At 47.1% G+C, this 27,031-nt stretch overlaps 1 protein-coding gene across 1 annotated transcript in view; it reads right to left on the bottom strand.

Annotated features, from left to right (window-relative positions):
- Positions 1–19,100, bottom strand: part of PRPS2 (phosphoribosyl pyrophosphate synthetase 2) — a 38,096-nt gene extending 18,996 nt beyond the window's left edge. Inside the window, exons 1-2 of the mRNA XM_025857595.2 lie at positions 18,897–19,100; positions 10,466–10,649 (exon numbers count right to left, since the gene is read on the bottom strand). Of these exons, the coding sequence (XP_025713380.1) occupies positions 10,466–10,649; positions 18,897–19,018 (306 nt within the window). The 5' untranslated portion in view covers positions 19,019–19,100. The remainder of the gene's footprint in view (positions 1–10,465; positions 10,650–18,896) is intronic.
- Between the last annotated feature and the right edge of the window lie 7,931 nt (positions 19,101–27,031).

Genomic DNA, 27,031 nt, shown 5'->3' on the forward strand with positions numbered 1-27,031 from the left:
TGGCTCAGCCTCTACGCCCTTTACTAAAACCCGACAAACCTAACCCTATTATTTGGAAAGAGGGGCATGACAGAGCCTTTGGGACCTGAAAGCAAAGTCTAACAAAAGCCCCTGCTCCCTAGACATCCTAATTATCAACCTGCCTTTTTCCTCTTTGTATGCAAGAGGTAAGGGAATGCCCTCGAGTGCTCAGCCACAAACATCACCCCAGAGGGAAAGGCAGCCAGCAGCCAGACCCCGTGGCTCCGGGATATCCCCCTGGCTTCAGAGCCATTCCTGCCACTGCCCTCACAGTTTAGGCCACCGAAGAAATAGCCACGCGGGTCCCTCTGAAGCATCCCGTGGTTCCATGCAACCAGTCACCTCACCCCACTGACATCTTCCTGCTAACTGTTCCTCCTCTTGTAACTTTCTCACCACGATAGCGCTACCCCCTGCCGCCCTCCTCCCCCCTTCCACTGAGGAAACCCCTCACAACTGCCTAATGCTGCAGATCTCCTTTTGACTGCCCGTGACAATTCACGGGAAACTCCTCTGACCGATGCAGATCTTTCACGGTTTACTGATGGTTCTTAATGAATAAAAATGGTAAACACCGTGCTGGGCATGCTCTTCCAACTCCCTCTGAAGTCACTGAGGCTTGTCACCTTTACCTTCAGCTACCTCAGCGCAAGGAGGCTGGGTTATACACTCTTACTCAAGCCTGTATTTTCACCAAGGGCAAAACCACATACATTTACACTGATAGTCAGTATGCCTCTGGGGTAGCTCATGATTTTGGAATGCTATGGCAGCAACATCCAATGGGGCTAAGATTAAAAAAGGTTCCTACGTCCAAAATTTATTGGGTGCCGTACTTTTGCTGGCAGCTCTGGCTATGAAGGTTCCGAGATATTCCAGACCCAACTCCCGGCAGGCCAATGGACACCACCTTGTTGGTATTTCCACCAAAAAAAATGCTGCTCTCAAGGAGACTGACAGCCAGACCCCTGTCGTGTTCCGAAGGGATGTTCTTTCAAAGGACAAACTAGAAAAACTGACCAGAGATGCCCAACACCTGGCCCCAGAAAAGGAGAAACAACACTGGAAATCTAGTAACTTGTTGCTTCGATAAAGAAAGCAAGCTCTGGTTTCGACCAAATAACCATCTGGTCCTACCAGAGATTCCACAATTCCCACGACTTCCAACTGCACACGCTTTATAAACCATGGGTCTACTGACAAAACGAGAGCATTCATGAACAGACGTTGACGGGAAAATATTAAAAAGGTTGCAAAAATGTCTACTTTGCATGTTCCACTTGTCTAAAATACAATCCTGGAAAACATCTTCAATCACCCAATGGACCATTTGAGGATTTCATGCAGCTTCCCCCCCCCCCCCCCATCTCATGGATACAAGCGTGTTTTCGTCATGGTTTGTCTCTTTTCTCACTGGACTGAAGCTTCCCTTGCAGCGAGGCCAGTGCCTCTTCGGTGGCTAAAATTAAAAAGGAGCCCTGCCCGGGGAACCCCTCCTGAACTACACAGTAACCAGGGCACCCATTTTACCAGTCAGGTGCTTCTTTGAGTCTGGGCGCTGTGGCTGGCTTTACATAAACGTTTTCCATACCGTCCTCAATCCTCAGGGCTGCTCGAATGCACTAAGGACACTGTTAAGACTCAAGTGGTGGGCGCCTGGGTGGCTCAGTTGGTTAAGCGACTGCCTTCGGCTCAGGTCATGATCCCGGAGTCCTGGGATCGAGTCCCACATCAGGCTCCCGGCTCAGCGGGGAGCCTGCTTCTCCCTCTGACCCTTTCCCCTCTCATGCTGTTTCTCTCTCTCAAATAAATAAATAAAATCTTTAAAAAAAAAAAAAAAAAGACTCAAGTGGCAAAATGTTATATAGACTCTCCAAATACCTTGGTCAAAGGCATTGCCATGAATCCTTCCAGACTGCAGATCCTCTCCCCCTTTGGAACTCACGCACTCCCGCCCTTGGAGAGAGTCCTAGGACGACTGTGCGTTTGGCCCCTGCGTCTTTGGACCCACAGCTGATGAAAGGAGATCTTCAATATCGTAAGGGTCTAGTTACGTCTTCACTGTGCACTCCCAGCAGACAACGATCTTATATCATCACCCTTCACAACCTGGAGAAATTGTCTCTTGGAAAGGACACCTCCAAAACAACTCTTCAGCCTCGTCGGAAAGGCCCTCATCGGGGACTGCTCGCCAACCCGTGCTGCCGCACTGCAGGGAATAGACTCCTGGACCCACGTGACCCATCTAAAGCAAGCACCAGCCCGACTGGACCTGCAGGCCATCTGATGACGGGAAAGCCAAGACTGTCCGGAACTGAAACAGACACCACCTGGAGAGCCCGCTTCCCCGAGCTGTCCGGACCAGGCCTGTAGACACTATCCTCACCGTCACTGCTTCTATCTCTTTTGTGGCAAGAAAATGCCCTTGATCTGCATTTCCCAATCTCTTGCAAAAAAGGGGAAACCTTTTGAAACACGAACAGCCTCATTAGGATCCTGTGAGCCTTTCCCAAGGGTGACAAGGCTCAGAATTCACAAGTCTTTCTTTTACCTAAACTATGAACTGACCCTGGATTCTTATCCAAATTCGTAAGTTTCTGAATTCACAACTTTAGAGACTATTACTGATAATGCACACGGTTCTAAACAGCTCTTTTGAGGTAACCACACTGTTCTGAAATGTCCTTGAAGTTTTGCTGTTCTTGCAAAAAGGGTCCATTAACTATTGCTTCATGTTTGTATGCCTACTGGAGCCTCCCAAATGGGCTCGGGTATTCCATACACCGTACTCACGCACTATTTCCCTTTTACGTCATAGCCATTTCAGGAGGCAAGCGTGACTTGGGATGGCCTTCACAGGGAGAAACCTTTCTTCCCCAAATCCAAGTAAGAGCCAGTGAATATTTTCAGACCTAGGGTTCTGGTTTAGAACCAACATACAGTTGGTTCTGTCATGTTAGTTTGGACTGGGTATTGTCTCTCCATGCTCACAATCTGGAGAAGAGACAGACTTCAGATAGGAAATGCCTGAGACTTTGTCTCTTCTAACGCTCCCTGGACTCAGTGTGGCTTAAGTGCTCTCCAACTGCTGCACACTTTCCCTCCACAGGAGACCCCACAGCCGGGAAAGGTCCTTGCTGGCACTCAGAGAGAAAACACACTAAATATAGAGAACCTGATTACTGATCAGTGACGCTTCCAAGGAAAGATCTTGATCAAAAGGGGGAAATAAGAACATTAGTAATGGAACCCTCACTAAAATGGAGTCAGGAGGTTTTGGGAGGGGGAGCTCTCATGCCCTCCCACTCCTAGTCAATTGCAGACCCAACAGGAAGGGCGGAGGGGGGGGGAGGGGCTTGACCTTGCATGTGGATACTACTCTACTGCTTCGCTACTCCAGCAGGAGGAAGAAATATTCTCCTCATTCTTGGCAACAGCTCCGCTGATGGAAAGCCACTATACTTCAAACTCCCAGTTTCCTCCCATAGCCTTTTAGTTCGTAACAGCCCTCCCAACTTCCCCCGTTGCTCCTTCAGAAGTGTCCCTCTCCTTTGTCCTCCAGAGTTGCCGATGTTTTTTTTTCTTTTTAAAGATTTATTTATTCGAGAGAGAGAGAGAATGGGAGACAGAGAGCACGAGAGGGAAGAGGGTCAGAGGGAGAAGCAGACTCCCCGCCGAGCAGGGAGCCCGATGTGGGACTCGATCCCGGGACTCCAGGATCATGACCTGAGCCACCCAGGTGCCCCGCCGATGGTTTTTTTAAATTCTCGAATAAACCTACCTTTTGCTGGTAAAATAACTGGCAGTTTTACTTTTAAGGTTAGCAATACATATGTAACACACACACACATTTTTTCTAACACACAAGGAATGAGAAGAAACACCCTGAAATGTTAACAGTAGATGTTTCCAGAAAGTGAAATTATGGGAAAATATTCTATTCTTTTACATTTTTCAACTTTCTCAACTAACTATATACCATAATTCATGTTTTCATTGTTTAACTCCCTGTTCTGTTCCACATTGCCTTTGGGATAAAAAGACCCCGACCTTGGGGCACCTGGGGGACTCAGTTGGTTAAGCATCTGCCTTCGGCTCAGGTCATGATCCCGGGGGTCCTGGGATGGAGCCCTGCATTAGGATCCCGGCTCAGCGGGGAGTCTGCTTCTCCCTCTATCCTTCACCCCACTCATGCTCGCTCGCCTGCTCTCTCTCTCTCAAATTAACTAAACTTAAAAAACAACAAAACAAAACAAACAAACAAAAAAGACCCTGACCAGCCTGGCTCCAAGGGTCCTCCCTGCAATTTGCACTGGGCCCACTCTTTCCCTCTTCTAGAGAACAATTTAAGCCTTGCTGTCTACACACACATGTCCGCCTCGCTCCCATGCCTCTGCTGGGCCACTGCATTTGACCCTCCAGGTCTGGTTCAAATCTCCAAACGCTGTGATGCTCTGAGAACTCCAGAGAGAAATGGTCTGTCCATTCTAAAGGGAACACTGCATTGGCTGAGCACTTGGCCACTACCAATGGGGACCACCTTATGCCATCCGCTGAAAGACTGACACTGGAAGATGTGATATGTATGGATATCATAGCTCACAACTGGACTAGGCATCCCTCAAGGGCAAAGAATTGGTTTTGGAGATTTTCACATCCTCTGCAGCGCACAGCTCTGTACCCTACGTACCGTAGCTCTTTGGTAAATACTTAACAACAGAATCTCAATCACATCGAGTTTTCAAGACTTAGTTATTTGCCTCAGTGACTGTGAGAATTATTTAGTCTAACACGATTTCAGGGATGATTAAAAGAACAAATTGATCACTGGGACTTCTTTGTAATACAATCTGATTCTCAACACTCATCAAAGTGGGGCTCTTCCTATAATTTTGTAACTGGCAAAAACATTCCTCCGTGGCATCCAGCATTTCCTGCTTCTGAGATCCAAACCACAGGTAATGTCTAAACTCACACTTCCTGATTTTCTTCTCCAGACCTTGTTTACAAATTTGCATTCTGTACTATGAATTTGGCTCAAGACCCAACTGAATCTTGCAGGAAAGGTGATTTGCAAGTTAACTGACTTTACAGCCACTAAGAGAATAATTACGACATTTCCACAAAGGTAGCATCAAGGTACAGTAACCAAAAGTAAAACGTTCAACTCCCCTGATGAAACACGGAGAAAGATCAAACATTTGGCGAGCCAGGCCAATCATGATAAAGACTCTCGGGATAGTCCAGACCTTATTTAATGTACCAGATGCCACCCTGCTAAAAGTGTAAATTTGATGGGCTTTACAAACTTATAATATTGGAGAAACCAATGTCAGGACAAATGTTCTCAATGTTTCCAGTTAAAAAATAAAAAGAAACAATTTGGTAACTGAAGAGAGAACATAACCTTGAAAATGATTGTGAAAAAAAGCTACAAGTCCTCTACCCCCACGGAAGTAATGCTTTCCAGCTCTGCCCACGTCACACTGTGTGTACCAGGGAAGGAGTCCGTGCCATTGCAGGCGTCAGCCAACCGCGGCCCAGGAGACAAATCCAGCCTGTGCTGTTTTTGTACAACCTGTGAGCTAAGAATGGTTTTTTACATTTTTCAGAGGCTGAAAAGCAAACAAAGAACGTTTTGTGACATTTGAAAAGCATACGAAATTGCCATTCCAGGGGCGCCTGGGTGACTCAGTCAGTTAAGCGTCTGCCTTCGGCTCAGGTCATGGTCCCAGGGTCCTGGGATCGAGCCCCGCATCGGGCTCCCTGCTCTGCGGGGAATCTGCTTCTCCCTCTGCCTCTGCCACCACCCCCCCCCCACTGCTTGTGCTCTTTCTAATAATAAAATCTTAAAAAAAGAAAGAAAAAAGAAATTCCTATTCCCGCGCCCACAAATAAAATTTTATTGGAACACAGCCAGACATCCCTTCACTTGCATATCATATACGGCTGCTTTTGTGCCAAAATGGTGGAGCTGACCTAGTGCAAGAGATCTGGTGGTCCACCAAGTCTAAAAATTTGACACCTGGCTCTTTTTGGAAAAGGTCCGCATACCCATGTATTTATTATATGCGAAGCACGTTAGAAATAGTAGCAAATGCTATCATTAAATTTATAGATGAGAAAACTAAACACACACAGAGTTTAAGCTACTGTTACAAAGCACAAGCTGAGTGAATCACGATGCGGAAATTCAAACCTGAGTCCACTTGTTCCCAAAGTTGTAACCCCAGAGCTCAGACGACGCTACACCATGCGTTTTACGATTCATACTACATCATCTTCCTTTCTTCCGGGTCAGACCACAAGTGCTGATGTGTCATGACCTATGAAGCCATTCCTTCACCGTCAGAACCAGTCCCTGGTTTCTTGCACATACCAATGAAGCCAAAAATAAAATTTTACAGATGTACGGGGCTTGCTTAAGAAGCAGCAGTAAGGGCGCCTGGGTGGCTCAGTTGGTTAAGCGACTGCCTTCGGCTCAGGTCATGATCCTGGAGTCCCGGGATCGAGTCCCACATCGGGCTCCCTGCTCAGCAGGGAGTCTGCTTCTCCCTCTGACCTTTCTCTCTCTCTCAAATAAATAAATAAAATCTTTAAAAAAAAAAAAAAAAAAAGCAGCAGCAGTAAGATTAAAAATAATGGGGCGCCCGGGTGGCTCAGTCGGTTAAGCGTCTGCCTCGGGCTCAGGTCATGGTCCCGGGATCCTGGGATCGAGCCCCGCATCGGGCTCCCTGCTCGGCGGGAAGCCTGCTTCTCCCTCTCCCACTCCCCCTGCTTGTGTTCCCTTCTCTCGCTGTGTCTCTCTGTCAAATAAAAATAATGAAGCAGGTTTTGAATACCGTTAAAAGGCTCTAGGTTTTCCTGGGCTTCTTTGCAGCTAACTCTGAATAGGTCAACGACACTGAATTTCACTGTGTCTCAGACATCATAGGCAGCACGAAAAGGACAAGAGAAACCTGGGATGGGGGAGGCGCGGGGGGGCGCCGCCCAGCGTTCCTCCTGTGGCTGAGGAGGCTTTTCTTTCTGAGCCCAGAGAGCAAGTGTGGCCCATGACTTCCTGTCACATTCGAACACTACATGGCCCTTAGCCTACCTAAGCAGGGCACAAAGGGGGAAGGAAGGTTTTCCCCTCCTTCTGGGTCTCACCTCAGCCCCGTTACTGATAAACGCAGTTTGCTCACAGGCTCAGGCCATTTCTCTTAAGCACTTACTTAATCCCTGGTTACACTCACTTCAAGAGGGAGATTTCACGGAGGTAAGAAGCGAAGCGAAGACACCACCAGAGGTTGGAGGGATGTGGCCTCAAGCGAAGGGACGAGGCAGCCTCCAGAAGCTGCAGAGGCAGGAAGGATCCTCCCCTGGACCCTCCAGACACGCCTGGCTCTGCCACACCTCGATTTTTGACCTCTGGCCTCCAGAACGGTGAGAGACATTTCTGTCGTTCTAAGCCCCCCGGTTTAGTCATTTATAAAAGCAGCAACAGAAACGGAACACAGCCCTCCGCCATTCCTTCTCTGCTCATCAGTTTTCTCTGACAATAAGCCACACAATTTCTGCCCTCAGGCCTCCCTCTGCTGCTATCTCTGCGGCCTCTCAACCCCTTGTCCACCTCCCTGCTTCTGTGTTGTTGACAATGAACGTCTTATCTCGTCCATCAGCAGTTAAGTCTGGAACTGTCTGATGGGGGTTAAACACTAAAAACAGCTACCAGGTTGCTTCCAAGAAAACACACTTAGAACAAAGTGATTCAGAAAGAGCGAAAGGAAAGAGAGAGACAGGTGCTCAAAACGGCCGGAACGGAGTACCCGCCCAAGTGTGCTGACAAGAGGAAGCAGGACACAGGGCCAGTGAGAAGCCACCGCCCCACAGAGCAGGTACCCCCGCGGGAGAAGCCCTCTGTACAGCGGCAGGGGGCACTGCTGGCGGGAGGCAGGTCCGCACGAAGGGCCAGGGCCAAGCAGGCCTAGTTTCCCTGCACCACAAAGACTTCCTTAGGAATAAACACGAGCAAACAAAGTTTGAAAATACCACCTTGGAAACAGAGGTAACTGCAGACTGGACACTTGCAAACAAAAACCGTACAAGTCTCGCCACTGGTTATCAGTTAAGGAGAAGTTAGGGCTCCCCTCCCTAGGCCACTGGGCCTGGGACAGGGACCATATAACAGTAAAAGGATATTCAGTTACTCAAGAAGCTATAATCCACTGCCTACCTGAGCACCAAATGCAAAAGTTACGAGAAGTGAAAGGAGAACCTGATGGCAAATGACAGAATACAGAATTCGCTGAGCCTCTTGCTACACGGAAGAGAAAAGAGCACAATCATCATTGGCTTCTTTAGGACACAGACAAAAATGAAGATGTTCCACAATCCTAGGACACAAACGGGACAACAGACTGTGCTGACGGGACAAAAATAAATGGAAATTTTGGAGCTAAAAACGCACAGAAAACTTTCCAATCAAGTTAGAATAAAAAATGCTCCATAAATAACAAGGGGGAGGTCATACGCTTCACAGCAGTCTATGTGACCTAAGGTTTGGGCTGCCCTTAGCTAAATCACCAAGTGATACATACACACAGTCACAGAGTCACACACACTCACACGCACGCACACCCAATCGGTGCTCTAACGCAAGGGGTGGCCCAACTGGCCTATGGACAAAATCCAGCCAGCCACTTGTTTTTGTACTGCTTGTGGGCTAATAATGGTTTTTCCATGAAAGCTGGGGGAAGAAATCAATCAAAAGAAGAACACTCCACGGCATGTGACAATGATATGAAATTCACATTTCACTGTCCATACATAAAAGTCTCATGGGCATACAGCCACACCAGTCATTTACGTATCGTCCGTGTCTTTGAGATACACCAGACTCAGAGACCATACACCCCTTTACAGAAAAGTTTGCCGACCCCTTCTAATCTATGCAGGGTAAATCATAACTCAGTTGCAGAATGGAGTTCTGGAGATCAAATTTCTAGTGAGAAATTAACCGACAGCTGTGTTCAGCATGGGGTCTGGAACCACACTTGAAGAGGCTTAATAAAACTTAGGGGGGGGCCTTGGTATAGGAATTCAAATTTATAAAGGGATTTTTTTTCATATAGGAGGGAATCTTGTGTGCTGTTTGGAAATGTGTGTTGTCTCAGAAAGTGAACTAGGGAGATAAACAGAGGTGTATCGGGGGAACGTCTGTCATGATTAGTCATGTCACAGAACAGCCATGTGTCTTGTCAGCTGAAGGATTCATGGAGAACCCGATGAACATCTGTCTATCCATAAGACCTAAAGCAGGTAACAGCTTAAGAGCTGATGCCTATTGTGGTTTGAGTGATATCCCCCCAAAACTCATCCACCCAGAACCTTGGAATGTGACCTCATTTAAAAAGAAGGTGTTTGCAGATAGAACTAGGGTAAAGATCAAAATGAGATCACTCTGGATTAGGATGGGTCCTAATCCGATGACTGTCCCCTTTAAAAAGAGGGAAGCACACACAGAGCCAAAGGGAAGGCAGCCATGTGAAGAAAGAGGCAGGGGTGGGAGTGATGCCACCAGAAGCCAAGGAATGCCAGGAGCCACCAGAAACCAGAAGAGGCACAGAAGGCTTCCCCTCCAGAGTCTTCACAAGGAGCGCGACCCTTGTTTTCTGATGCCTGGCCCCCAACTTGTGACAGAACACGTTTCAGTTGTTTTCAGCCACCCCGTTTGTGGTGATTTGTCACAGCAGCCCTGGCGAACGAATGAATACAATCCCCTCCCAAGTTCCCCTCAAATTCCAACTTCTCTGAGCTTTCTCGAAGGCAAGGACTATTTCAATTTCTTCTAGAAACTTACACAGCCTCATAGAGTGCTAGTGTGGCTCAAAGCAAAAGTCAACAATATTAACTTTGTTCTTCTGCAAAGGTTAAAAACAGGTAATGGTGTATTTCTTAAATTAAATTGTTTACCTTGAGAGACCCGCAGATTCATATGCGGTTGTAAGAAACAATTCAGAGATCCGGCTGCGCCCTTTACCCAGTTTCCCCTCGTGGTGACATTTGCAAAACCAGAGTACGGACTCACAACCAAAGTGCGGGCATCGATCCAGTCCAGTGATCGGATTCCACCTCCCCAGTCTGACGTACTCCCTGGGGGGTGCGGGGGGGGGAGGGGCGGGTGTGGGTGCCTTCCGTTCTATCCGTCACCATAAAGATACCCAATTTCATCACCAGGGCTATATGCTATCCTAATGCCTACAAACATATGCCTTGTCTGTTTCTAGAAGTATGAACATGACGGCGGGTTCAAAGGCAAACCTTTGAAAAGCCAAGATGACAAGGCTTCTTTCCTCGATCATTAAGATAGGCTGCAAACATTTTCCAGATTATCCCGGGGTATCACGCGAGGGGGGGAGAAAACCGCAGAGCAGGTTCTGCCAACAAGACCCAAGTCTCCTACCTTGTCCTTTTTATCCTGTCGCGCGTACGGAAAACACGGGATCACGGCGGTCACCCTGGATGACGATGCGATCTTGCAGGCATTGATCATGATGAGGAGCTCCATCAGGTTGTCGTTGATTTCCCCACAGCCACTCTGGATGATGTAGACATCTTCGCCCCTCACGCTTTCACCGATCTCAACACTACGAAAAGAAAAGGGCCATCCGCTGACGGTACGTCTGCGTCCTGGAGGCCCCCTGGAGCCCCACGGGGGGGGGGTGGGGGTGGTGAGGATTCACCATACAGCGGTGCTTGGGGCTATGACTTCCCACGAGCAAAACGGGCGAAGGGAAAAGGTGCGAGGAGCAACCTCTTTGGGCGACCAGGTGCAAGCTTCTAAGAGTCACCCTGCGGTCGAGTGGCACGGGTTGGGCTTCATTCCCCAGCCACGTGCTGTGACAGTATGTCCTAAGTGCTGTCCACAAGGGAAGCTCATTGGTGCCCAGGCTCTTACTGGCGGGCTGGTCACCTGGGCTCCATCTGCCTGGCACGGACCAAAATCCCAGACCTCCAGGGGTTCCCCCTTAACCACACCATACGGTTAGGTAGAGCAAGCCTTTCAAACACAAGGTTCCCAAAGGCCAGCTGAGGACTACCTCGCAAGCTGAACTTTTTCATATAGGAGGGGACCTTATATGCTCCTCAGAAATGTCTCAGTCCCGCTATATTAACTTCTTTCTGCTAAACAGCATACTGAGTTTTACTTTTATTAAAGTCACATACACACACTGCTTAAAAAATTCTAGTCAGTCTGTAAACCTTGTAACAAACATTTCAGAGGCAACCAATTCCAACTTTTGCTATGGTTCTCAGGTATTTATCTTCAAGTCTCCAACTGGTACGTTTCTATTGCTTCTTTTTGAGTTTTCATTTTAGGCACCAAGTGCTGACTTCTTGCTATGAACTTAGGACATAACTACCCCCACACCACGCCCTCCATCTCCCGCATCCCCTGCAGCCTTCTGGTCTCCCACCATCCCAACATAGATCAATCTTCTAACCAAACAGGACGGCCACTTTTAACTGTATGTGCTATTCAGAGCTGAGCCATAAAGCAAACTTAAATCCAAGATTAGATTTCCCTCTTACACATAACTTTTGGTGATTTGTTTTCCCCGGAGTATATTATCCTAACTTTTCACCTGCTAAGTTTTCTAAGCAGTGAATACAAATTCCAGCCTAAACACTGGGCTGACAATCTACATTGCCACCAAGTGTGATCACCAGCTCACTGGCCTGCCCGTGTCGCTGGCTAACTAACCTGGGTTCTCCTTCTGCCTCTGCACAGGTGCCCCCTGGGGAATCCCACCGCCCCTCCCCCGCACTCAATTTCCCACTTTCTGTATTCTCCTTCTTGCTGTACTTCTTTGTTTTGCTGGTTGGCATCCTCCAGTAGCTTCTGAAGAAAGAGTACAGAAAGAGGAGCTTCAAAAGTCTTTGAAAATGGCACGCTGGAAAATTTCTGTGTTTTGGGCAGAGAATGCCGTGTGTTCAACATGGGAGCAAGCCAGCCCATCCCTGGCCATGTGCCTTCCAGGGGAAGATAAGCAAAATAATGCTGTGTGCTGGGGCAGGTCCTTCCCAGAGTATGACCAAGAACCAAGGAGACCTTCAGCTCTGCTACAACGTTGTTCCGACTGATATATTAGGAACAACTGGAGCGTAGTATGAATTCTGCATTTGCTTCCATACCACCTTTCATCCTGAGATAAGAATGCAGAAAACTGCACTGCACCCAGCTGAATGGAGCCACGTAGAAATACTTGGCACATGGGCACACACTTCCCACCAGCACCACAGCCACACCCATCCACATCTGGTATCACCGTTTTCCACACAACTTCAGATCACCCTCCCTCCATCGCCTCACAAGAACCCAAAAGCTACAGTCCTTCCAAGACCCACTTCCCACAAGGAAGCTGTAGGTCTTTTTCAATGGAAAGTGCCATACTGGGGCGCCTGGGTGGCTCAGTTGATTAAGCGACTGCCTTCGGCTCAGGTCATGATCTCAGGATCCTGGGATCGAGCCCCGCATCGGGCTCCCTGCTCGGCAGGGAAGCCTGCTTCTCCCTCTCCCACTCCCCCTGCTTGTGTTCCCTCTCTCGCTGTCTCTCTCTCTGTCAAGTAAATAAAATCTTAAAAAAAAAAAAAAGTGCCATACTTACTACAGTGTTTATGTTATATTTTTTAAGGATTTATTTATTTGAGAGAGAGAGAAAACGAGCAGGGGGGAGGGACAGAGGGAGAGGGAGAGGGAGAAGCAGACTCTCTGCTGAGCACAGGAGCCCGATGTGAGGCTCGATCCCAGGACCCTGGGATCATGACCTAAGCCAAAGGCAGATGCTTAACGGACTGAGGCACCCAGGCGCCCCACTATTTTTTTAAACCTGTAATAATACGTGTAGTGTTTTACCATTTCTACTATATTCCCATCTTTTTAAAATAAGTTACTGAAGAAGTCTGAGTGCTGTGCCCCCAACCCCAGTTTTCCCATACACCCTATGCTTTTTATTGTATGATTTTGCAAAGCATGAGGATTGTTAGGAAAGCATATGTCACATTACAGTAAGACAGACTATAAATGGGCTCACCCTAAAAAGAAATATAATGAATCTTATTTTAAAATTACAAGATAGGCACATAAATAATTACCCTTATCTCTTCTACTATCAGAAGCCAATTATACCCAATGATACTGTTTTATCAACAGAGCCAATTATTTCTAGAACAACTTTAAAATGAGTCGACATTTTGGATACTATGCAGTAGTATGCCGAATTACCAGAAGCTTCTAACCAACTTCAACTAGAATTAGAACACAAAAATGAAGTTTTTCAAGGCGAACTGATCTGAAAATGAGTTTTGGTAACGGTGGGTCATATTTTTCTATGTTCTCTGTTATGAATGGAAGGAGTACGATGCCACCCTCAGGATGAGACAGACAGAATTCTATATGTTCCCTCCTATTTTGAGTTCTAAGGAGCTAAACGTAATTCCCTTGGGAACAACTGTGGAATAAAGTCAACCTGGAAATCTCAGTATTATACAGCAATCTGCAACCAACAAGCTGAGAACGGTCCCCACAAAGAGGTCTATGTCCTAAGCCCCAGAACGTCTGAGTATGTTAGTTACATGACAAAGGGGAAAACAAGTGGGCAGACAGAATTAAGGTTATTGATCAGCTGACCTTAAAATGGGGAGACTTCCCTGGATTAGTCAAGTTGGCCCGATGCAATCACAAGGGTCCTTAAAATGGGCGAGGAAGACAGAAAAGGGCAGAGAAAGAGATATGAGGTCTGAAGCAGGGTCGGGGAGGTGCTACCTTGTTGGCTTTGAAGCTGGAAGAAGAGACCACGGACTGCAGGCAGCTTCTCCAAGCCAAGAAAAGCCAGGGAATGGCTTCTCCCCTAGGGCCTCCAGAAAGGAATGCACTAACCCTCCACAGACTTCTAACAGACCCAGCTGAGATGCAGCAGTACCATGGAGGACAGGGGCCTGCCAAGCCGGCACTATTCACTATCTGGCCTGTTACAGAGAAATTTGCCAGCCTCTGGTGTTATGACTGTTTATCCCCCAAGACCTGCTTCTTTGGCCTATTTTTCTTCAGGAACTTCAGTCTCCCTATGATTAGCAGTCCAGCAGAGGATGGAAAAGTCCTATCACCATGGCAACTTTCCTCCCCAAAGCTATTCCTGCTTCTACTCATAAAGATGATCACGACTGATCTTTCTTGTAGGGTCTCTTAAAAATTGTGGCCAGAAGGCAGCATCCTTTTGCTGTTCAGATGGAGAATCTCCACAGATCCCAAAATAAGGCAGATGAGTTTGTGTGACCCAACAATGAACGGCTGTGGTAATTAAAAGATGGCTGCAGACACTTTAAAACTTTTCCCATCAAGAACTGGAGTCTAGGGGCACCTGGGTGGCTCAGCTGGTTAAGCATCTGCCTTTAGCTCAGGTCACGATCCCAGGGTCCTGGGATGGAGTCCCACATCAGGCTCCCCGCTCAGCGCGGAGCCTGCCTCTCCCTCTGCTCCTGCCCGCTTCTCGCACTCTCTCTCTCTCTTCAAGTAAATACATAAAATCAAAAAAAAAAAAAAAAAAAAAAAAAAAGTAGTAGCAGTAGTGGAGTCTAGGGGCACCCAGGTGACTCGTCTGGTTAAGCAGGTTAAGCATCCGACTCTTGGTTCCGGCTCAGATCATGATCTCAGGGTCATGAGATCGAGCCCCATTGTCGGGCTCCACACCCAGTAAGGAGTCTGCTTTAGATTTTCTCTCTCTCCTTCTGCCTCTGCCCTTCCCTTGCTTGCTGGGAAGCAAGCTTTCTAAAATAAATAAATTAAAAAAAAAAAAGTGGAGTCTACGCTCCCCTTCCCTTGGATTTGGGAGGGTTCTGCTTGACAATGGAAGTGACAATGCACCAACTTCTTCAGGGTCCAGACCTCACCAGACTGGCAACTTCCACTTCCTGTCTTCCATGCTATAAGGAAGCTCAAGCAGCCCCATGGAGAGGTACTGAGGTTCCTGACCATGCTGCCAGGCAAAAGCTAGCACCGACTTACCAGCCACGTGAGCAAGCCATCTAAGAAGCAGACCCTCCAGCCCCAGTTAACTGTCCCAGATGCCATCACACAGGGCACTGCCAAACCGTAGGTTTGTGAGTCAAACAATTGCTGTTTTAAGCTGTTAAATTCTGGGGTGATTTGTTACACAACAGAAAACCAAAACTTTGGGTCTTTCAGTACACCTAACCACTCTGTGGGCAGGTTAACTGACCAGAATAAAATGTTACAACAGACTTTCAGACACCTTCATGGTGGGACTTCAGTGGTCTATAGTGAAGCTGGTGCAGACATCCCTGTGCGTATCTAAAATGATTCACAGGGGCGCCTGAGTGGCTCAGCTTATGATCTCAGGGTCCTGGGATGGAGTCCTGTGTCAGGCTCCACACTGAGAGGTGAGTCTGCTTGTCCCTCTCCCCCTCCCCCCACTCGTGCTCACTCATGCTCCCTCTCTCTCTCAAATGAATAAATAAAATCCTTAAAAACCAACAAAATAAATCAGTAAAATGATTCAGAGATGGAAGGGAAAATCAGGAGGCCCTGTGTCTGATTGAGTGGTGTTTTAAAAGTGGGGAATGAGGGCGCCTGGGTGGCTCAGTTGGTTGGGCGACTACCTTCGGCTCAGGTCATGATCCTGGAGTCCCGGGATCGAGTCCCGCATCGGGCTTCCTGCTCAGCAGGGAGTCTGCTTCTCCCTCTGACCCTCTTCCCTCTCATGCTTTCTATCTCTCATTCTCTCTCTCTGAAATAAATAAAATCTTTAAAAATAAATAAATAAATAAAAGTGGGGAATGAGGGGACGCCTGGGTGGCTCAGTTGGTTAAGTGACTGCCTTCGGCTCAGGTCATGATCCCGGAGTCCCTGGATCGAGTCCCGCATCGGGCTCCCTGCTCAGCAAGGAGTCTGCTTCTCCCTCTGACCCTCCCCCCTCTCATGTGCTCTCTCTCTCTCTCTCTCTCAAATAAATAAAATCTTTAAAAAAATAAAATAAAATAAAATAAAATAAGTGGGGAATGAGGGACACCTGGGTGGCTCAGTCAGTTAAGTGTCTACCTTTGGCTCAGGTCATGATTTTGGGGTCCTGGGATCAAGCCCCGCATCGGGCTCCCTGCTCAGTGGGGAGTCTGCTTCTCCCTCTCCCACTTCCCCTGCTTGTGCTTGTGCTCTCTCAAATAAATAAAATCTTATTTTATTTTATTTTTTTTTAAGATTTTATTTATTTGAGAGAGAGAGAGAATGAGAGAGAGCACGAGAGGGAAGAGGGTCAGAGGGAGAAGCAGACTCCCCGCCGAGCAGGAAGCACGATGCGGGACTCGATCCCGGGACTCCGGGATCATGACCTGAGCCGAAGGCAGTCGCTTAACCAACTGAGCCACCCAGGCGCCCCTCAAATAAATAAAATCTTAAAAAAAAAAAATGGGTAACGAGGGGGGAGGGGCGCCTGGCCGGCTCAGTTGGAGAAGCATGCTACTCTTGATCTCGGGGTTCTTAGTTTGAGCCCCACATTGGGTATAGAGATTACTGAAAAATCCAAACATTAAAAAAAAAAAAAAGGTAATGGAAGGAGTGATGACCAGGAGACATCAAAGCAGATTTCTGGTTCTGGTTCTGGCTCAGGGGAGAGGTTCAGGAAGGGGCCTCTTACATGAACTAAATCAATTTTCTCTTCCTTTTACCCCGTTTCTCATCTCTAGGACCACACAGTACAAATCAGATCGTAAGTACAATACATAGTACAGAGAGGATGGCTTGTAAAAATCACCCTCTGGACCTAGACAGTTCATGGGAAATAAAAGTCAGGAAGCTAACCTGCTTTATTCTAAGTAATAAAAACATATAATGTTGGGGCGCCTGGCTGGCTCAGTCGGGGGGCATGTGAGTCTTGATCGTTGAGTTCAAGCCCTTCCGAGGGTGCAGAGATTACTTAAAAAACAAAAACAGGGGTGCCCAGGTGGCTCAGTCAGTTAAGCATCCGACCCTTAATTTCGGCTCAGGTCATGATCTCAGGGTCCTGGGACTGAGCCCCGCATTGGGCTCTGGGCTCAGCTCTCAGCTCCGAGTCGGCTTGAGATTCTTTCTCCCTCTGCCCCTCCCCCCGATCACGTGAGCTCTCGAGCACGCTCTAAGCTCCCTCGAAATACATAATATCTTTGAAGAGTGAATTGTTAAAAAAAAATTAAAAACAAAAACAAAAACAAAATAAAAAAACACAATGTAACTATGCAAGCAATTCCCAGACTTCATTTGAGCAGAAATCCAATGACTTCGCAAAGGACTTCTGAGCTAGATTAACTATGCTCCAGCAGTAAAGGATGGCGCTGCACGGGGAGAACATGGAAGGGCAACGTATTTGCTTTCAAATCCACTTCACCCAGAATTTCTCCTCTATTTACACGACGCCACTTCCTGAACAGAAACCATTATCCCACTCTTCTTAACAGCTACTCAAACTTGACTAGGACTGGCAAGATATTACAGCATTCGAACCTAGCTACACTATCCTTTTCCAGAGCCCTCCACCATGCCTCCAGACTTCTGTATTAAACCCTGCAAAGCGGAAACGTCTGGCTCAAGGACTCCTGGCAGGTATTGCACCTATTACTCCTTCACAAACGTTTCTTCACTTACATTAGCAACAGGGGTACGTATGCATGCTGATTTCCCCCCCTGGAAGAAGGGCTTCACAGATCCTATAAAGCTGACTCAACAATCGTCCCCATATGTATGAATCTAACTCCTCAGTATCTAAGAAATTTTTTTGACTAATCCAAAAGTCATCGAGGTTTTCTTCTACAAAGGTTTGGTTCTAGGCTTTACATTTAAGTCTACGATCCATTTCAAGTTCAGTTTTGAAACGGTGGGAAGTCTATCTGGTTTTTGTTGCCGTTTTGGCAGCTCACACCGTTTCTTCTAGCACCACTTGTTGAAAGTGTTGGTTGCTTTGGACTTGTGCCAGATACAGAAATGATCAGTAACTGCGTAGAGTGCTGGACACTTACGGGAGAGAGCTAAAAAGGAGACCCACTTGAAACTGGTCAAAGAGCTTTGCGGACTCGGGCAGGTGGAAAACGGAGTCCTGTCTCGTGTCGGGGGGAGGGGGCGCCGGCTTGACCTAACGGAACCGAGATGACCACGGCTCCCGGACCTGAGACACGGGCGGCAGTTACGCCGAGCCCGGGCCTTGAGGCAGAAAAATGAGAGGAAGCCCACGGGAACCAGCACGTGCGCTCTGGTGCTCTCGCGCTCTTTAAACCCTCCGCACAAACACCCCCTTCTGCTCAACCCAGAGGTCCGCGCCCAGGCTGCTGGGGAGTCATCTGCCAGCTTTGAAAACGCAGATTTCCACCCCCCCCCACCCCGCCCTGCCCGCGGGATCCGAAGCTCCGGGGCAGGGAGGGGAAGCAGCTTTCTAAACGACCCCAGGTGAATGCAGTGCGCTGCCGGGGCTGGGGACGTGGGCGGAGACGTCCCTCGCACGCCCGGGGTTTGGGACCAGCCTGGAGGGGACGGGGAAACCGGACGAGCACAGCCAGGGGCGTCCCTCGCCGCGTGCCCGGCACCGAGGCGGTTCCCGCCGGCCTGCGCCCACCTCTCCTCGACGCTGTGACCGCCCCGAGGTCGCCCTTCCGGGCCAGGGGCCGCCCTCCTCCGCGTCTCCCGGGCGCCGCAGCGGTGGCGCGGAGGCCGCGTCGTGGCCGTCCCGCCCCGGAAGGGGGAGCGGGCGGCCGCGGAGTGGTCCCGGGCGGGCGACGGTCCCCGCCCGGCCCCCAGCCGCGCGCCCAGCGCCCTTCCCGGCCCGGCCCGGCCCGGCCGCCGGCGCGGCCCCCACCTGGTCTCCTGGTTGCTGAACTTCTTAGTGACCACCTTGCCCAGCTCCAGGCCCAGCCGGTCGGCCACGCGCTGGGACAGGTCCTGGTGCGAGCTGCCGCTGAAGAGCACGATGTTGGGCATGGCGGAGGCGGCGGTGGCACCGGAGGCTGCGACGCGAGCGGGAAAGCGCGGCTGTCGACCAAAGGAGGAGCGGAGTGGAAGGGAGCTGAGGGGGCGGAGTCGGGGCGGGGCTCGAGGGGGCGGGGATGGGTGGAGCTGGAGGGGGCGGAGGAGCGGGAAAGCGCCGCGGCGGGACCGGGAGGAGGAGGAGCTGGAGGGGGCGGAGCTGGGGGAGGAGGGGCTGAAGAGGGAGAGCTCTGGGCCCCATTCTTGACCTTTCTGCCCTGCCTGGAGAGGGAGGGCCAATGGACCAGCCTCACTGGGCACCGAGGGAGGTGCAGGAAGAGGCGACGGACGTGTCTAGCAACCAGGAGCTGCCCCCCCCCCCACTCCGGAATACCCTCAAACCCACCGCAGACGACTGGTGTGCATCTACAAGGGTCTCTCAAACTGTGGCCCGCGGGCCAGATCCACAGCGCTGCCTTTTTGTACCGGAGACCTAAGCACTGTTTTTACACATGAACATTTGCAATCTATGTGATCATAGCTGTACTACGTTCGCAACCCAATTAAGAAAAATAGTATCCCCTTCAAAAAAAAAAAAAAAACCCACAACCCTTTCCTCTCATTAGTAGGTGTGTACTGCAAAAAGTTGTACTAAATTATTATGTTTTGTCAATAAAAATATTGTGAAAATTTGTTTTCTCTCGTTATGTAAGTACCCACATAATAACCTCTCCATTTTGCTTTGTGGCTCACAAAGCCTAAATTATTTACTATCTAGTCCTTAGCTAAAATTCGCTGGTGCCTGAACTACAGAATGGCCCTGTGTCCTTGAAAAAGCCACAATGCCGGTGGCCATCTGAGCCCTGAGCACAGATCGAGGGACAAGGTTGCTCTCCATGGTGATGGTGAACTGGATCAAACCAAGGCCCCTCCAGATTCCTCATTTTTAGGTAGTCATCAGGCCAGTTTTGCAAACTTCTTGCCTGTTGAGTTCTCAAAGGCCTGACCCCGGGAACCTCACCCCCAGCGCCCCCACTCCCACCAGGTGGTCCCGCGCCACCCCCCCCTCCCCCACAGCTCTCCATAGCCCTGGAGCCGACTGCCTTCCCCTCTCTCCCTGCAGACCAGAGCAAAAAAGATTTTCTCAAGCAAATGCAGTCCTGGAGCCAACCCCTGGGCACAAATCAAATGTAGGGGAAAGGAATGTATTATGTGGCAACGGAGGACCCGCATGTTAGTGATACGGGCCAATTTAATGCTTCTCAATGGCAACAGATTAAACAGGTCAGATAAATGGCTGGGTTTTACCTAACGTTGCCAAGAATTGGTCCTCCATCCACACAGAAGGCTACTTGCAGGCGGGTTGTAGCCCACTGTAAACTGACTTCCTATTATTGGGATTTGGGGGATTCCTGGGATTATTCATGTAAATTGGGATTTTTCATCTGCACCCATGTACTTTTCAAATTTGATTACCTAGCACATCAAGTGTTTCTTGAAACTCCTCAATCGGTCTGCTTACCAAAAAGCTGTCCAAAAGCACCAATTCTGGCAGCATTTCTGCCCCTTTTTCATTCTTCCTGGAGACGTGTATGTGCTCTATTATTAAAAAAGAAAAAAAAAACCCAACCCTACTTGCAATGATTTATTATCTATGTGTTTTACAGTTAATTACCATAGCAATGAGATTTATACTGATACTCAACCATATGTCTAAAATTTTTATTGAATGAGTCTGCTAATGTAATTATTTTTAAACTCTCCTAATAAAATTTTCTACTAACAACATTACTGTAATTTTTATGTCCTTAAAATTTTTCTCATAGACAAGCTATATACATGTTCTTTTCTGGGGGAAAGTGGTTTCTTGTTAGCATGGCAGGGCCATGGTTCTTCGCTAACAAAACTGATGGACTCTGTCATACAGTAGAAGTTAAAGCCCCTGGTCTCTGAGAATGTTAATGGTTGGGGATTTGGAAGCTAGGGTTGAATCCTCACAAACCATGACTTCCATACTACCAGGGAGAAGCAAGCTCTAGGTGGGGGCAACTGAGAAAATGGTTGTTGGCTCAACCCTTTGATGAATTACTAGGCTTGAATGCTGAGGGTAAACAAGGAGAAATGTACCACTGGGATCATCTAAAATCATCATGAGTAGCAGACTGCCCAGAAAGCTGTCACTGGTAAATGTGCAGGCTTTAAAGAACAGTTGTAGGTGATTTCATTTAAGTGCAAACACTTTCTCTCTGAAGCCCTTTATCTTTGACCCAGAGGACCCAGGTTGTTCTGACAAGATCTTGGTCTAGAGCAGGTTTCGCAACCTTGCCACTATTGACATTTGGGCTAGGTAATTCCTTGCAATGGTGCTGTCCTGTTCATCGGAGGATGTTTAGCAACATCCCTGGCCTCTACCCACTAGATGCCAATAGCACTTCCCACCAGTTGTGACAACTGAGTCTCTGCAGACATCGCCAAATGTCCCCCAAGGAGTAAAATCATGCCAGCTTGAGAACCACTTGTCTGAACGAACCCCTGTCCCTTTCCTCCACATGGACCTTTCCTCAGGGCTCTTTGGGCTTCCTCACAGAATGGCTGCAGGGTTCCAAGAAGGAGTGTTCCAAGAAGATAAGTCTCAATGAGCAAATATTTATCGAGCCTCTGGTATTATCAAATTTGCCAATGTCCCATTGGTCAAAGCAAGTTATGTGGCAAAACCAGCATCGGTATGGTATGGGACCACATACGGGCGTCAATACTAGGTCTGCTAGTCCACCAATGGTCTACCACAGTGTACTTCTTGGACAGAATGTGGAGTTGAGAGAGCCTCCAGGAAAATGGAACACACGTACAAAGATTCAAGACTCAGGATGAATTGAACATATGCCATACATATACGTGATCTCAGAATTTGGACATATTGTAAAATATTCATTATTTGAAGATAAAATGTTAGGGGAGAAAATAAGATATTTCCATTGTTGGCTTCTACCTTCACTGACTCATCAATAGGGCTAATATGAGAAAACACTGATTTGAGTTCATGAACAGTTTCTCATCGTGTATTCCCCACATCATTTAGCCAAGATCTTTGTATATAGTTAGAGCCCTCAATATTTGCAGAATGAATTTATTCCCAACTATCCTAGGGCTAAGAAATGGAAGAAATGGCCCAAAGTTACATGGCTAATAAAAGGCAGCAAAGGAATCAGAATGCAGGCCTTTGAACTCAGTCCTTTTCTCTCCAGAACGGTGCTGTCCAAAAGAAGTATAACGCAAGCCACATACAAACTTTACATTTTTTGTAGCCATATTTAAAAAGAGTAAAAAGAAACCAGTGATGTTATTTTAATGACACACTTTATTTAACCTAATATGTCCCAAATGTTATCACTCCTACATGTAATCAATATAAAAAAAAATAATGAGATGTTTTGCATTCTTTTTTTGCTCATATGAAGTCTTTGAAATCCAGTGTATACTTTTCACCTACAGCATGTCTCAATTTGGACTCACTGTATTTCAAGGGCTCAACAGCCACATGTGGCTAGCAGTTGCTATAAGAGCAAGGAGTTCCAGAACACTGGTTCTTAAGAGCAGTGCCAAGACACCCTGATGCATCCATTCTATTGGGTGTTTTTCTTAGGAGTGTGGCAAATAATTTCTAACTGATTATAAACTGCTAGAGTTTATAAATAATTTACTTTAAAATGCAAGTTAAAATAAATACGTTTATTAGTGACATTTTCACTCATCAAGTTTTTTTCTGATTTTTATTTCTATATCATTTCCTTTTATTTTCTATCATTTAAAGAAAAAAAATTTTAATAGAGAAGAGTGGAATTAACATCCATAAACCTATCACCTAGATTTAGCAGCTATCAAAATTTTGCCAGATTTGGTGTGCCTGGGTAGCTCAGTCAGTTAAGCTCCCGACTCTTGATTTCAGCTCAGGTCATGATCTCAGGGTGGCGAGATCGAGCCTCTTGTGGAGCCCTGTATCAACCCCCACATCGACCCCCACATGGATCCCACCCCCCACCATATCCAGCCCCACTCAGTGGGCTCAGTGGGGAGTCTGCTTCCCCTCCCCCCTCCCCCGCTGCCCCTCTCCCCACTTGCATTCTCTCTCTCTTAAATAAATGAAATGAATCCAAAAAAAATTGCCATATTTGCCTCATCTGTTTTGTCTGACTAAATTACAGTCATTGTATATTCACCTCTAAGTTTTTTTTAAGATTTTATTTATTTATTTGAGAGCGAGAGAATGAGAGATAGAGAGCACGAGAGGGAAGAGGGTCAGAGGGAGAAGCAGACTCCCTGCTGAGCAGGGAGCCCGACGTGGGACTCGATCCCGGGACTCCGGGATCATGACCCGAGCCGAAGGCAGTTGCCTAACCAACTGAGCCACCCAGGCGCCCACCTCTAAATTCTTTAGTCTGTGTCTATAAAAAGATAAAGATATCACACCATATATAAAAAGTAACTCAAGATGGACCAAAGCCCTAAATGTAAGAGCTATAGCTGTGAAATTCTCAGAAGAAAACGTAACTCTTCATGACCTTGGGTTAGGCAACGATCTCTTTAATATGACACCAAAAGCACAAGCAACAGGAACAACATAAATAGATAAACTAGAAATCAAACTTTTAAACTTTTGTGTTTCAAAGGATACCATCAAGAAAGTAAGGACAACCCAAAGCATGGGAGAAAATGTTTGCAACTGATCTGATGAGGGAACTATATCTAGAATGTATAAAAAATGGCCACAACCCAATGAAAGACAAATAATTTATAAAATGGGCAAAGGAATCTGCACAAGGATGTTTATAGCATCTTTATACATAATTGCCAAAAACTCTAAGCAACCAAGATGTCCTTCAGTAGGTGAATGGATAAACTGTGATACATCCAGACAATGGAATATTATTCAGTGCTGAGACAAAATGTGTTATCAAGCCATAAAAAGACACACAGGAACCTCAAATGTATATTACTAAGTAAAAGAAGCCGATCTGGAAAGGCTACATAGTGTATGATTCCAACTACGCGGATGTTCTGGAAAAGGCAAGACTAAGGAAACAGTAAAAAAAAAAAAAAAAAAAACAAAAACCAGGGGGGAGGGGGGGGGGGGGGGGGGGATAAAGAGACGAAGCACAGGGGATTTTCAGCACAGTGAAATTACCCTGTATGATGCTACCCAGAGGACCCAGGTTGTTCTGACAAGATCTTGCTCTAGAGCAGGTTTCACAACCTTGCTGGATGGTGGTGGATACATGTTGGATACATGTTGTTACACATTTATCCGAACCCGTAGAAGGTGCACCACAAGTGAACCCTAACTTAAACTATGGATCTGGGTTGATAAGAATGTGTCATTGTTGGTTCATCATTTGTAACAAATGTGGTACAGGGTGGTGATGGTCAGGGAAGCTGTGCCGTGTGTGCAGGCAGGGGGTATAGGGATGGGAACTCTCTGTACTTTCCACTCGATTTTGCTGTGAGCCCAAAACTGCTCTTTTTTTTTTTTTAAGATTTTATTTATATATTTGACAGAGAGAGAGACAGCGAGAGAGGGAACACAAGCAGGGGCGTGGGAGAGGGAGAAGCAGGCCTCCCGCCGAGCAGGGCGCCCGATGCGGGGCTCGATCCCAGGACCCTGGGACCATGACCTGAGCCGAAGGCAGACGCTTAACGACTGAGCCACCCAGGCGCCCCCCCAAAACTGCTCTTTAAAAAACAAAACACCAACAAAGTACATTTAGAAATAAAAAAAAGAAAAGAAGCAAAGAATCTGAATAGTTATTTCTCCACAGAAGATATACAAAGGGCTAACAAACACATGAAAAGATGATTGATCAGCATCATTAGCCATCGGGGGAAAAGCACATGAAAACCACAGTGAGATACCACTCCATATCCACTCGGATATCCATAATCAAAAAGACAGGTAAGACAAATGTTGGTGAGAATGTGGAGAAATTAGAACCCTCATTCACTGCTGGTGGGAATTGAAAATGGTGCCACTGCTTTGGAAAATAGTCTGGCAGTTCCTCAAACAGTTAAACACAGAATTACCATATGACCCCACAATTTCACTCTTAGGTGTATAGCCAAAAATTGAAACCAGGTGCTCAAACAGTTGACATGAATGTTCATAGCAGTACTATTCACAACAGTCAAAAGATAAAAACAACCCAGATGTCCATGAACTGATGAGTAGCCGAACAAAATGTGACGCCTCTACACAATGGAATATCATTCAGCCCTAAAAAGGAAGGAAATTCTGATACATGCTATGACATGGGTGAACCTTAAAAATAGTACGCTAAGTGAAAGAAGCCAGTTACCACAGAGGACCACATATTGCTTGATTTCATGTTCAGAATAGGCTAGTCTATAGACAGAAAGTAAATGAGGTGTCGCCAGGGGCTGGGGGCTGGGGGCACTAGCAGGTGATGGTTAAGGGGTATGGGGTTTCTTTTGGGGGTAATGAAAATATTCTAAAATTCTAAAATGGATTGTAGAGATGGATGCACAACTCTGTGAATATACTAAGAGCCATTGAATTTTGCACTTTATTTTTTTTTAAAGATTTTATTTATTTATTTGAGAGAGAGAGAGAGAATGAGAGATAGAAAGCACGAGAGGGAAGAGGGTCAGAGGGAGAAGCAGACTCCCTGCTGAGCAGGGAGCCCGATGTGGGACTCGATCCCGGGACTCCAGGATCATGACCTGAGCCGAAGGCAGTGGCTTAACCAACTGAGCCACCCAGGCGCCCGAATTTTGCACTTTAAATGGGCAAATTGAATGGTACATAAATTATAGGACATTTTTCTTCACGATTCCAACACCACGATCACATCTAACATATTAACATGTCATTGTCCTGGGCGCCTGGGTGGCTCAGTTGGTTAAGCGACTGCCTTTGGCTCAGGTCATGATCCTGGAGTCCCGGGATCGAGTCCCACATCGGGCTCCCTGCTCAGCGGAGAGTCTGCTTCTCCCTCCGACCCTCTTCCCTCTCATGCTCTCTATCTCTCATTCTCTCTCTCAAATAAATAAAATCTTTAAAAAAAAAAAATGTCATTGTCCTGCTATCAGTGATACTGAAGCCGATCACTGGTTTAAGGTGGTGACGGCCTGAGTTCTCCACAATAAGGCTTTCTACCCTGCAAAATGCTAGTTTTCCAGTTCTATCATTCCTTCCTGTCTACAAACACTAGCTGGAATTCCAAAGAAGAGCTTAAAAAACAAAAAAAAACAAAAACAGAAGAGCTTCCCTTCATCTTCTGGGGCTCCTTGGTTACCCCAAAATAGAGTTCGTACAGGAATTGCAAGACAAAAGTTTCATTTTCTTCCCTTTAATTAAAATCAATCTTCAGAGAAAGGAGTTTGGTGTCTAAATGCTACCTAGCACTAAAAGGGACCAGAGATCCTTGTGGATTTGGTAGATCCAAGGTCTGCGGCAGGGAAGGGACAATGTAAGCCAGGACATCCTGCCTCAGCTATGTCAAAGACAAGGAGGAGTATGTCCAGAGGATAAAGAAACCAGCTTGAAGGAGTTGCTACTGATCAAAGGTAGGACAGTGTGAAGAGCAATAATTCGTGGAATGACAATTGCCTGAAATGTACCAAATATCTTAAAATCAATGAGTCTACAATGACACTCAATTAAATGAGAACCAGAACAAAACAAAGAGAAGTAAACCTTACGTGAACCCAATGAAGATGAATATTAGATAAGTCCTTTCCATGAAAATTGGCCATTAAAGAGTAAGCTTTCTTGAGAGGCAAAGTGCAGCTGGAATTAACTGATTTCTTGGGTAATTACATATCATCTGATGCTTTCCATGTAGGTCAGATCAGTCACTTCTGGAAATTAGATCAAAGATAAAGGCTCTGGTGCCCTCAGTGGGTTTAAGAGAGCTAGATACAGCATACATAATTCAATCAGAGGAGTCAAAGGCATGGAATTCCCAACCAGGGTGTGCAGATAGGAATATGAGGAGGTTTTACAGCAGTGGAGCT

This window comes from Callorhinus ursinus, unplaced genomic scaffold, assembly GCF_003265705.2.
Source record: "Callorhinus ursinus isolate GAN/ISIS: 27379988/994484 unplaced genomic scaffold, GSC_fseal_2.0 scaffold16, whole genome shotgun sequence".
Taxonomy (NCBI): domain Eukaryota; kingdom Metazoa; phylum Chordata; class Mammalia; order Carnivora; family Otariidae; genus Callorhinus; species Callorhinus ursinus.